Source organism: Ammospiza nelsoni, chromosome 4 (genome assembly GCF_027579445.1).
Source record: "Ammospiza nelsoni isolate bAmmNel1 chromosome 4, bAmmNel1.pri, whole genome shotgun sequence".
Classification (NCBI taxonomy): domain Eukaryota; kingdom Metazoa; phylum Chordata; class Aves; order Passeriformes; family Passerellidae; genus Ammospiza; species Ammospiza nelsoni.
In genome coordinates this window covers 7,667,111-7,679,738 of record NC_080636.1, presented here as the reverse complement: position 1 = coordinate 7,679,738, position 12,628 = coordinate 7,667,111, and the positions used below count along the sequence as shown (strand labels likewise).

The window sequence follows — 12,628 nt, the reverse complement described above, 5'->3', positions numbered from 1 at the left end:
CTACATGGAGGATTAAATCAGTAGTTTAAGGCCTTTGTTACTAAAATTGTGGCAGTGTTTCCATTCAAAATCACTATTTTCAGGTGTTTATGACTGGCTGAAAATTCAGCATTTGACATCTCGGACCTCAGAAGATTTTCATTCTCTGAGAGGAGCCTCTAAAAAAATTAGAAATGAAATTTCAGAACTGTTGGGGCCCTTTTCTTCGAGAAAACAATGGTGCCAGTGGATCTCCAAATAACACCTTTTTTTTTAAATTCACCATTTTCCATGGTTTTTAGCCCAGAATTTTCTCTGGGCAGGTGTAGCATGACCTTGAAACTCTCTGGCTCAATATTTTGGATACAAGAATATTTATGAGACACAACTTTTCAGTTGTTACTATCACTTTCCCTGGGCTTAAAACGCACTGTAGTGAAATTACCAAAATAAAGCTACTTATGATGGGAAATGCCTGTGATGAACATCAAGCCATGGCATGTAATGTCCCAAATTCAGTGGTGTGGAGCCATGGACAGCCTCTCCTGGCAGATCCACCCTCCTGAGGGTGCTTTGTGTCCTCCTTGGAGAGTGCCCAGGAGCTCCAGCTCTTGCAGGAACGTGCCCCAGGTGCCCAGGCCCTGCTGGGCTTTGTGGGGTGCTGCAAATGGCACTGAGCCTGCTGGGTGTTTGTGGGGTGCTGGGCTTTGTGGGGTGCTGCAAATGGCACTGAGCCTGCTGGCCCTGCAGGAGCTGAAAGGAGCCTTTGAGGCTGAAACCAAACCTGGGGCCTTTTCCATACCCCTGGGGCCTTCTCCATACCCCTGGGGCTCCAGTGCCATGGGGTGGGCTGCCCCCCTTCCTTTGCTGCTCCAGCTGTTCCAGCTGCTTTTCCTTCTCCAGGAGACCCTGAGCTGGGGACAGGCACCAGCTGCATCCAGAGCCCTCAGCCCCTTCCCACAGGAAGCTGGGATTTATTGATAATTGCTGGGATTTATTGATATTAACTGGGATTTATTGATAATTACTGGGATTTATTGATATTACCTGGGATTTATTGATATTAAGCTCTGTGTAAGACAGCAGCCAGCAGGCTCTGCGTGCCCAGGGCAGCCCCTGAGCCCCTCCCGGGTTTCTCCATCTGGGAACACCCAGGGGAGGAGAAGGGGCTGCCCTGGCAGAGCCCCTGGAGCTGCAGGACAGGGGACAGGGCTGGGCTGGGCTGGGACGGGAGGGAGGGAAGGGATGGCTCGGGGTGTGCGCCTCAGTTTTGGGTGTGTTCTTTGCAATTTTAGACAAATTCCTGCTTTTTCTGTTGGTAGCTGCTGAAACAAGCTGAGTTTCCATGGCAGGACTACTACAGTATGTGTATCTGCTGATTTTCTCTGCATCAGGGCAGGTTTTATTCAGTCTGTTTCTTTGTTCACACAGACGATTTGTGTGCGTCTTCCAGGTACTAGAACTCTTTAGACATCTCCTCTCCATTTAGTATTGATTCCACAAACCTCACCAGTAGAAAAAAAGAGAAAAATAACAATTGTTGCAGAGTGTATCACATGTCAGTCCATTTAAAAAAAAAAAGAAAAAAAGAAAAAAAAAAGAGTTTTATATTACTCTGAAATTTGTGCACAATAAATGTTCTTTAAACTAAGATCCTTGAATTAATTGTATTCTGGATTTTTTTCCCTCTTTGTTCTGTAATTATTTATGATTCTTATCTGTGTTCAGACTTGAGCTTAGTTTGTTAATATGTATAATTTAGCATTTATTGCATTCATATGTAAATAGGAGCAAGTATTGTAAACTATTTCATGGCTGGGGTTGTGGGTGTTATACATACACACATTTAGGATTGCAGTTTTTGGTATAATTTTTTGTATTGTAAAATAACAGCTAATTTAAAGCCGGAAGGAGAAAATTCTTGGGAGGTCTGTGCATTTTAAATACAAATGTGAAGTACATGTATATAAATAAAGGTAAATAATGCAAATCTTTCCTCTGAAATAAAAAGTAGATGATCTGGTTAAAATTTCCCTCTTATATATTTTCTTAGGGGGGTGGGGGGGATAATTCAAAGTGTTTTGAAGGCTTCTGGCTGAGGTGAAGGTGAGTTTCTGTTCTGCTAGGGGGGTGTCAGTGGGCTCCTGGCAGGTGCTGGATTTGGGAGGAGAAAGGAAGGACGTGTCCTCTGGATGGGGGATGGATGGATGTAATTCAAAGAGTTAAATCTGTAGATTTTAAAGACAGAGACAGTCATTAAATAGGTTCCATTCCTACCCTCAGGTTCACTTTCCCCCAGGTGCCCTCAGGGGGAAGAACCTTTCCTGACCTCCAGCCTGACCCTGCTCCAGGCGTTCCCTGTCACAGAGAGCAGAAATCAGAGCTGCCCCTCCTGACATAACCCCCACAGAGACATAAAATCTCAGCCCCTTCCCTTCTTACTCTCACTAATAATTCTTGTCCAGTAAATTTCTTGTTTAAATCCAAGTAGGAAAAGCTCTCCCCCATGGAAACTGTATCACCAGTTTTGCTGATGATTTATCAAGTGTTGGCACCAGCTGCTGTTCCAGACACACACAACAGCTGGAGAGGGAGGCAGAGGTGGCTGCTCCTCTCCCACCCCTGTGCACCAGGACATCTCCCACCACAGGGACTGACCTGTGGTTTGTTGGCTGCTGCAAGGCTCCTGCCCTTCACAAAATCTTGCAGTTTGGTGAAATAACTCTAGTACTAAAGGCTGCCTGTCTCATGGTTATGCAGGCACTAGGGAAGTGACACTATTAGTGACAATAAACATCTTGCTGTGGAAAGATCAGCTGGAATTTTTGACTGACAGACTCTCCACTTTACTACAAAAGCTGCACCAGACTTTCACAAAGCAAAAGTCTTCTGCACATTCCCTAGAAATTTGTGGGGCTTTTCCCCAAAGTTGGGACATAATTTTGTGGTTACTCTCTCAAGGACTGAGTGGAAGGACTCTGTGTACTTTATAGGTGGTAAGTTCCACTGACTCCTGTTCTCTACTATGCCTTTGCTAGCTTTGATGTATATAGCTATAATATATAACAATATATATTTAATATATAACAATAACCTCAATGTTGTGCACTGTTTTATGTCATCTCTCAGCAGTTCTCTTGGTTTGTACTGTGCAGGAACTGTTCAAGGCCTTTTGTCTGTTACCTCCTGTCTGCTCAGTAAATAACACATTTTATAGTAGCCTTAATCAGCAGCCTTAGGATCTCTCGAGCCAGAGGATTGAGGTGCAGGTCACCTAAGCAGAGCTGCTGCCAAGAGCCTGTGCCTGAGGCAGGGCTTGTCTCAAGCTGTCACTTGATCTGTGACACCCCGGCAGCCGCGCTTGAGCCCTGCCGGGACGCAATCCGCTGCTCCCCATTTATTTTTATGTCACTCTCCAACTTTGGAATTAAGCACTGCTGGGATGAAGCAGAGTTGAACCTGACATTTATGAGCCGTGAGGGTTTCAGCCACAGTCGCCTCCAAAGGCTGTTGTGCTGCTTCATTCCATGGCATTAAACGGGGATGCAGGAGCCCAATTCCAGCAATTGCTGCAGAGCTGAGCAGGGGATGCCAGGCTGACAGCACAGCGTGGGGTGTCCAGACTTGAAATGAAATGGGCAGGGGGTAGTGGTTTTAGAGCTGCTTTAAATTTATTTTGGACAGCAGGAAAAACCACAGAGGGCTGGAGCCATTTTTCATCCCTGCTCTGATTTTTCTCGTGTTGTAGCAAAGAAAAGAGGCTGGAAGAGAAAGAACGTGGAGGTTTTCCAAGGCTTTTGTCCATCCAGGATGATGGTCTTTGTCTTCAGCTGTCATTAATGAATGGTTTTGGGTAAGGAGCCAGAGAGGAATTTCAGGTCCAGTTTTCTTTCCACAAACCTTAAATATCAACCACTCACAGCAAGAAGGGACTTTAAGGCTTTTTGAAAACCAGTTTAACTCCCCCAGAAATCCTGGAGTGGAGGCTGGGTGCTGTTTCTTCCACCAGGAAAAGGTGGGGTTGGGGCAGCTCTTGGGTAGTTCCACGTGGCTGGTTGGTGGCAAATCATCTACAACATGGCAGAAACACCAACATTTCCTTTTTCCCCATTGATGGGAAGAGAGGAGGAAGAGAGTTGTACAAAAGAGCCAGAGCTCCATAGCCAATTGCCATTTGGGAAAAAAGAATTAGCAGATTCTTGAATTTCTCTCTGGGGTTTTTGGTTTCTGAAGTGATCAAGCAGCAAAGCAGGGGTTGCAGGGACAGAGTGGTACCACTGAGATCTTGCCAAAGGCATGACATGGGGGGAGATTTTCTAATGAGGTGAGAGCACCTGCTGGTGATTTTCCTGGCTGGTAATGAAGCTGGACCCAGGTGTCAGCATCACTGGAGGTGGGCTGAGCTCCTCACCTTCCCCATTGCAGGGTGGCTGGGAACAGCAACACATCCCAGACTGTGTCAGAGTCCCAACACCCTTGGCCACAGGATTTGGGGACACCATTGCCACCCTATGGAAGCTCTGAGGTAAGGTACCTGATGTCCTACAGGCACCTCTTCTCCTTGGTGACTCCTGAGGCTCAGTGACAAGCTTGGGGTTTGGGATCTGCACTAGAGAAATCTTCCCCACAAACAAAGAACAAGATCTCAGGCCTCAAACTGCATTGGAATTGATGTTTTTCATTGGCATGTAGGGCTGGGACAAGGGGGAATGGCTTCCAACTGCCACAGGGCAGGGATGGATGGGACACTGGGAATAAATTCTCCCCTGTGAGTGTTAAGGCCCTGGCACAGGTGCCCAGAGCAGCTGGGGCTACCCCTGGATCCCTGGCAGTGCCCAAGGCCAGGCTGGGCACTGGGGCTGGAGCACCCTGGCATGGTGGGAGGTGTCCCTGCCATGGCAGGGGTGGAATTAAATTGTCTTTACAGCCCCTTCCAACTCAAACTATTCCATGAGTCCATGATCAGCTGCAGGATCAGGCCCTTCCTTCCTCCTCCTCTCTGTGTTCCTGGGCATGAGGTGGGGGGAGACCCTGGGCTGCATGCATCATTCAGAAACCACATCTGCAGGGAATTTAGCCAAAAACACTGACTTGGCCACCCTGGCTCTAGCAAGAAAGACAGCACCTTTCCCCTTTTTATTTCCCTGCTGCTAACAAGAAGACCGGGTGCAACTCCACAAACCTGTGAGGGCAGGGGCTGTTTCTGATCTCCCTCTACCATGGTGAGCAGCAATGCCATGGGAGCAAGGGATTTAGTCTGTCCTGGTCCTCATGCTGATCCCTGAATTCAGTTTGGAAGCAGAACTTCACTGGGTAGGTCTGGATTGTGGTGGCTGACCATGAAGTACTGTCTGGATGAGGAATTGGAGCAGAGCACAGACATGTGTGGGGTATCCATCCATCCATCCATCCATCCATCCATCCATCCATCCATCCATCCATCCATCCATCCATCCATCCATCCATCCATCCATCCCACCTGCAGCTGGCTGTTTAGCAGCTCTGCCTTCCAGGCTGCAGCCACAATGAGCCTCCCACAGGGTGACTGGCAGGATTTCCATTGACATGTTCCCTGGGATCCTTGCTCCCACCAGAAATCACTTCCACTTCCCCTTAGAAAAAACCCCACGAAATGACTTGAACATTTTTCATGTCAGAGCAAATTCTGAACTTTTCCCTTTGCAAACATCCACAATTTTTTAGAAATTCAGTGTTTTAATAACCAAAGCAAGATGTCTCCATCTCTACCAGCATTTTAGCACTGTTTGCTTGGAGACAATGTGTGGTAAATTGTTGTTTCTGATTTCTACATCCCCTTGCAGCAGTTGAACCTCAGCTGCAGGATTTTCTTGTGCTGTGTCTGCAGCCCCAGTGTGATGGGGACTGTGGGTCCTGTCTGCAGGTCTCTCCTCCAAACCCGCTGTGCTGCCCCAGGTGTGTCATGGAAACATGGAATGGTTTGGGCCGGAAGGGACTTTAAACACCATCTGGACTTTAAACACTCTCTTGCCACGGGCAGGGACCCCTTCCATTAGAGCAGGCTGCCCCAAGCTCTGTCTGTCCTGTCCTGGGGGCCACACAGGTGAAGTAAGAAAAGGCGAGACCTTTTCTCTGGGAATGTGGAAAAATGACTTCCTATGCTCCTTCCCCAGTGTTTAATGTCTGGGGCTGGAGGAGGGAGTGGTGCTCAGTTTTGTTATGGGCACAGCCAGCACCACCCAGACCCAGAGACAGGGAAGAACTGAGGGTCAGCCAAAGCCTCTTCCAACCATTGGTGCTTCTGCTGCTCCAGAATCTCCTCACCCTAAATTTGGGGTGATTCCCAGGTTTTCTTGGAGCCAGGTGCTCCATGCCAGAGCAGGGCTGCTGCAGCCAGCCCCCGAGCTGAGCCCCACATGCTGTCCCTGTGCAGAGCCTGGGGGGTCCCACTGGGGAGTCCTGAGAGCCCCTTGGATGCCAGGACCCCCCGGACCCCCCTGCAGCTCCTCCAGCCCAGCTCTGGGCGCTGACCCTGCCCGAGCAGCTGCTTGCCAAGGGCCCGGGAAAGCCCCTCAGCCCTGCAGGGCTTCCATAGCATGGAAGTTTCCACAGTCTCAGGTTCAGCTGGCTGGAACCTCCACAGGAATTGTCCTTTGAGTCAGCAAAGCCCAGCCTGGGTGCTGTGGGGAGGAAAAAGGCTTTGAGGAGAGTCCAAGTCCTTCTCTAACCCTCAGGTTCTGCTCCTCAGCTGCATCCTCAGCTGCTCCATGCACACATGGAGGCAAACATGATTTACGGGAGGAAGAAGTGCAACATTTATGTGTTCAACCTCGAACTCACTTAAGGAACTGACTTGAATTTTATTCATTATTTTTATAAAAAATTTATGTATTTGTATTTTCAAATTTTCCCCTACCCAGAATTGGCAAGAAAGCATTCTATTTACCTCTAATCAAATTTCCTGTGATTTCTTATTTTAAGTTGCCAAGAATAGCTCATGGATGTTCATGGCCTGAGCAGAAGCCTTCCTGGCTGGCATGACCCACCACCCTGCCTTCTCCTCCCTTTCCCTTCCTCCTGTGCTCAGCCCAGGGTGCAACACCAGCCCTTCCCAGTTGTTCCCACTCTGTGGGACACTGGTGACATCCTGGCAGCAGTGGCTCCACAGGCCCCCAACTGCAGGTGCAATTATTCCCATCCCTGCTGTATCTTGCACTGCTTCCCTCCTCCTGTGCTGGCCCCAGCTTTGGGCCAAACCTGCCCAGATTTCTCCCAAACCTTTGCAGGTTTCACCCCCACAGGCTGCACAAACAGCCCCAGGACTGGTGTGGGGACTCGTGTCTCCTTCCCTATGACACTGGTGTCCCTCCATCTCAGCAGAGGTGGTTCTCACCTGTCACCTCTCCTTCCTGGGACCCAGGATTGGGGCTGGGGCTGGGAATGGGCACAGCCCCGAGGCTGCCAGAGCTCCAGGAGCATTGGGACAGCACTGCCAGGGATGCCCAGGGTGGGATTTCAGGGGTTTGGGCAGTGCTGGTGTGGCACTGGGTGATCCCTGTGGGTCCCTTCCAGCTGAGGATACTCTAGGATTCCATGATTCCAGCCAAGCACGGCTCATCTGAGCCCCACCACTCTTCCAGCCCCCAGAGAACATCCCCCAGCTTCTTCCAGCTGCCCTTCCAGCAGAAGAGCAGAGCTCAGCAGCATCCAGGACACGCTGGCGCGGCAGGAGCGAGGGGTCAGGAAAATGCGTGTGTGCTTTATTCATGGATATGTTTGAATATTGACATGTACAGAAAAGGTAAGTACAAGTTTGACCCCTCCCCTCGAGCAGGGGCACACAGGGGTTCCTGCCCCAGCACCATCTCCCACCCCAGGTCTCCCTCCCAGCTCCTGCTCCCGCCTGGACAATGCTGGATGTGACGTGGCAGGACAGGTATAAGTACACACACAATATTTCACAGGCTCTCAGGGCTGCCAAACACTGGGAGAAGTGCTGTGCAGCCAAAAAATAGAGTTCAGTGGCTACAGAAAGTCTGGCTGGTTCTTTAACTGTGTTTTTTTTCTTTATTTTTTCCCATGGTTCTTCTTTGTGCTTATGGAAGTTGTCAGGAATGGAGTAATTCCTAAAAAAAAATTGTCTCCCTTTCTGTCTCTTGGCTCGCTCAGTCTTTTGCCTTTACAAGCAGCTGCTATGACTTCTGTGGTTAATCAAGAGACTTAAAAATGAAGATCCATGGTTCACTTCACAGAATTCAGCAGAGATGGAATTTCATCCAAAAAAATTACTGACTTTTCACAAGGAAAAAGCAGTGGTCTGTGCACACATGTTGGTGGGTGGGAGGAGAGTCATCGTGTCTGCTTCCTCCAGCAGAAAGGTTCAAAAGTCATCATTTTTTGCACAGTTTGATTCATGAGCAGGCTTGGAGGGAGAATCAACATTAAATATTGGTGGAAAGAGTAAAATGATCAGAACAAAGCCATGAAAGTTTTGGGAATTTTTTTTTTGTTAATTCCTGCTCCTTCCTGCTGGGTGAGAGGTTCCGTGCTCTGTGCCTCACTCATTTCATCCCAAAGCGTCCCAGAACCCCAAGGAACCCCTGGGAGGGCAGGAGCTGGCCTGGGACAGGGCTTGGAGGACAGGACATGGGAACTGGGGATCTGCAGTGAGACAATTAGCATCTGCAGAGCCTTTAAAGCAGGACAGCCCTGGAGGCCAGGCTGGATGGGCTTGGGAAGCCTGGTCTGATGGAAGTGACCCTGCTCATGGCAGGGGGGCTGGAACAGGATGAGCTTTAAGGTCCCACCTGAGCCATTTCATGATCCTGTGATGTAAACCCTGGGGAGATGATGATGTCTCTCATTGAAATCACTAAAGTAGGTGCTGATGTGGGACATGGTACTGGGGTGAGGTAACCTCTGGAGGTCTCCATCCCATCCAGTCCTTGAGTAGGATTCTCCACACCTCTTTTTACAGCATACCAGTCTGAAGGGAGAGGTGAGGCATCCTGACCTCTCTCTGCTGAATGAGAAGGAAATGGCAAAGTGGCATTTCACCATGTGAGAGACACGGGAGTGGGTGCTCCCGGGAAGGAGCTGACATTTGCATCCCCACCCTGTGCAGATGCTGAGCCTGGGCACGACTGAAAGCTGCTGGAGACTGCTTTGATTGTGGAAAGCAGAGCATGACTACAGGACTGGAAAGGAACGGGGCAGAAGGGTGCAATTCCCAGCATGACCTCGTGGTGCTGAGGTAGTTCCTTGCCTTGGAGGGCTGAGCAGTCAGGGTTTCACCCCTCTCCACTGCAGCTGAGAGGGCACAAGCTTTGTGTCACTTGGCCTCTCAGGAGACACTGTTGTTCTGGGCAAAGGGGAGACCTTCACAGCAGCTCTGTGCATGTCTGGGGTCACTTTGAAAGGATTTCCTGCCTGCAGCTCTCCCTCCTGGTCTGCTTTCCTGGTCACAGTGAGCCTCTTGGCCATGAAGTTCTCACACACAGCCTTTGGCTCAGGGTGTGACTTTCACCCTGCACACAAGCCCTGGAGCTTGGTGTCTCCTTTGCACAGCCCTGAAAATCAGGTGCTACAGCCCTGAGCACCTCAGGGAGCAGCACTGCGGACAGGATGCAGCAGGAGGAGAATTTCTGCTCATGTCAGACACATCCACAGGTGTTCAGCTGAAAACCAGAGTGGTTTCTTGTTGGAGCAAGAGCCAAGGAAGTTGCTGCAGTTTCTTAGAAAATCCGAAGCAATAAGCAATGGGAGAGGTTTTGCAGGAAATGGGACTACAAAGCAATGGACTTTGCTGTGTCAGATGCTTCCTAAGCCTTTCCATGCATTCAAATGCCAAGGAATTAATGATATTTATTATAGGAATAAATGGACTGCTGCAAAGGCCAGACCTAAACACACTCAGGGGATTCTGGGGCTATTGCTCTTCCTCCCATGGCACTCAGCCTGGGTAAGCATTTATCCTGGGAAACCTTCTCACTCTTCCTTACCATCTTCTTTCCTGGCTTTAGTAAAGGGCTCAGCCCCCCAGGAGGGCACTGGGACTCCTCAGCTCACCTCCTCAGGAAAGATGGGATGCTCAGGTAGCCCAGGGTGACACACCTGCATAAAGGTGCCCCAGGACACCAGAGAGACATTGATCCTCACTTTCCTCCCCTGGGCTCTGGCTGTGGCTCAGAAGAAAAGGTCACTTCAGCATCCCTTCCTTAAATGACATCCTCACTGAAAAAACAGGAACAGGCAAGAGGCAAAGCCCTTGGCCTGCTCACCTCGACACTGGGGGTTGCCTCTGCCAGTTTTCCAAGGAGGGGAAACTATAGCAATCCAGTCCCTACCCATTATATAATTCATGACTGGCCTTTCTTGGCTGGGTATTTCTGTCTTCAGGGTGGTTTCTAGCAAACCCCTCCTATCCTATCTCTTCCCAGGAAAACAAATGAAATCCCATGGCTGGAGACCCTGTGCCAGTGAGACCAGAGGATGAGCAGGTGAGAGTGGGATGTGTTGGGCTCAGGTAAAACCCTGCCCATGGGCTCACACATTGGCCCCTGATGGAGAAAGGGTAGCTTGGAGTGGGACAATATTGGCCTCTGGTTGTTTGGATGTGGCAAAAATGCCCCAAAACACTGAACAGGACCAGTGGATAGAGGTGTTTGGGTTGGGACACAAAAAATTCAGCCATAAACAAAATGCAACACACATGTTTCTTCCTGAATACCATCAATACAGGACACAGGTTTCCCCAAGAGGGAGGGCCCGAGGGGAGGTGACACTGGGACGTGGATGCTGGTTGCACTCTGGCCATGGTTTTGAGAGGGTGGATAATCCCTGCCAGCCAGTTCAGAGTGTGGTCACTTGGCCCTCCCCAGAGGTGCTTCAGGCTCCTCTCCAGTGAACAAAACCAACCACCTTCCCACCAGTCTTCTGGTTTCTTCAGTTTGAGGGAACCAGGTGTGCTGTCCTTCAGGTCCTGAGGAACCGTGTAGACAGTCTGAACTCCCCATGTCCTGTCAGGAGCCCCTCAGGGTGGGCTTCAGGAAACCTCCTCACAGGTCATCCAGTCACCCATCCGTCAAAAGTCTTTCCCCTCTTGGCTGGGGCAGGAAAAAGCATTTCCTTTGCAGCTCTCATTTCTTGGATCATGTCTCTGCTTCACCTTTTCCAAGGGAATTGTCCATGGCTTCAGGCCTATCCATAGAGAGCTGGAGAAACAACAACCAAGCTGTGGTGTGGAAAGGTGGCCAGGACCAGGAATGAGCTGGTTGTCAACAACGCTGATCATATAAAATCAAATAAACTGGCAGACAGGTAAGGAGGAGGAAGGGATGCCTAAACACTCACTTCACCTTCCCTTCCCCTCCCTTCTCCTGCTCTCCTCCTGAAAAAGTTACTGGTCTGGTTGTTGAGCACAGAAACCAACACAGATCGAGTTTCTCAGGGTGAGTGCCAGCCCTCCTCACATCACGGGGAGGCTGAGCACAGCAGGGGCCAGGAGGAGCCACATCTGCAGGAGAGAGGCCGCCCAGCACGGAGGGGCTGCTGGGCTGGAGGTGCCTGAGGACAAACGAGTGGAGCCACGCAGGAGCCTCTCCTCTCCAGCCACCTGAGGAGAAAGGAGACAGCGTGGGGTGAGCTCTGTGCCTCATCATGGAATCATGAAATGGTTTGGCTTGGAAGGGCCCTTAAAGACAATCCAATTCCAACCCCCTGCCCTGGGACCTTCCACCGTCCCAGGTTGTCCCAAGCTCTGTCCAGCCTGGCCTGGAACAGCTTCCCAGGACAGCCACAGCTTCTCTGGGCATTCTGTGCTAAGACCTCCCCTTCCTCACAGCCAAGAATTCAGTCCCAGTATCCCATCTAACCCTGCCCTCTGGCAGTGGGAAGCCATTCCCCTTGTCCTAGCATTCCAGCCCTTGTCCCCAGTCCCTCTCCAGCTCTCTTGGAGCCCCTTCAGGCCCTGGAAGGCCACAATTACGTCGCCCTGAAGCTTCTCCTCTCCAGACTGAACAATTCCAATTCTCCATTTTTCCTCACAGGAGAGGGGCTCCATGTCTCTAATCAAACTGGTGTCCCTCCTTGGTGCCTCAGAGGATTTGGGGCTCAGGGGCTGTGCAGCCCCAGGTATGTGCATGTGCAGAGGGGCCAGTGCTGATTTCAGCACCCAAACTCTGGCCTGGAGGTCAGCACAGCTCTTCAGCTGTTGGTGGTGCCACAGCAGCAGAGCCATTTGTGGGCACAGCACTTGTTTGGACACTGGCTGGAGGTGTCTGAGTGAGGTGGGTGCCTGGATGCCCTCTCAGGTCAGTGGCCATCCACGTATCTTATGGAGCCACTGCTGGCCACTGGCTTGACCTTAAAGGTGGATGTGGAATATACCTCCATGGTGCTGGGAGACCTTTCACCAGCTTTCCCCTCTCCAGAGGTGCTAACCTCATTAAAAGTTGAACAGGATCTGGATTTGAAGCTGAGTCCAAAGTCAAGACCCAAATCTCTGGTTTCCAGCAGGGACCACACTCCAGCAGCCCGCACACCCCAGAGGAAGGATGTGCTGCTGCCACGAGGAGTTTGGAGATGTGGCAGGGCCATCCTCCACTGCAGCTGCTTTTTCCAGCTTCCCACTTGCTGTTGGGAGTACTGTCCTGGTCACAGACAGTTCACA

General features: G+C 50.4%; 1 protein-coding gene across 1 annotated transcript in view; it reads right to left on the bottom strand.

Annotated features, from left to right (window-relative positions):
* Positions 1-9,812: 9,812 nt before the first annotated feature.
* The window catches only part of LOC132072248 (GDNF family receptor alpha-4), a 71,361-nt gene continuing 68,545 nt past the window's right edge, over positions 9,813-12,628 (bottom strand). The window contains exon 8 of the mRNA XM_059470403.1: positions 9,813-11,572. Within this exon, the coding sequence (XP_059326386.1) occupies positions 11,426-11,572 (147 nt within the window). The 3' untranslated portion in view covers positions 9,813-11,425. The remainder of the gene's footprint in view (positions 11,573-12,628) is intronic.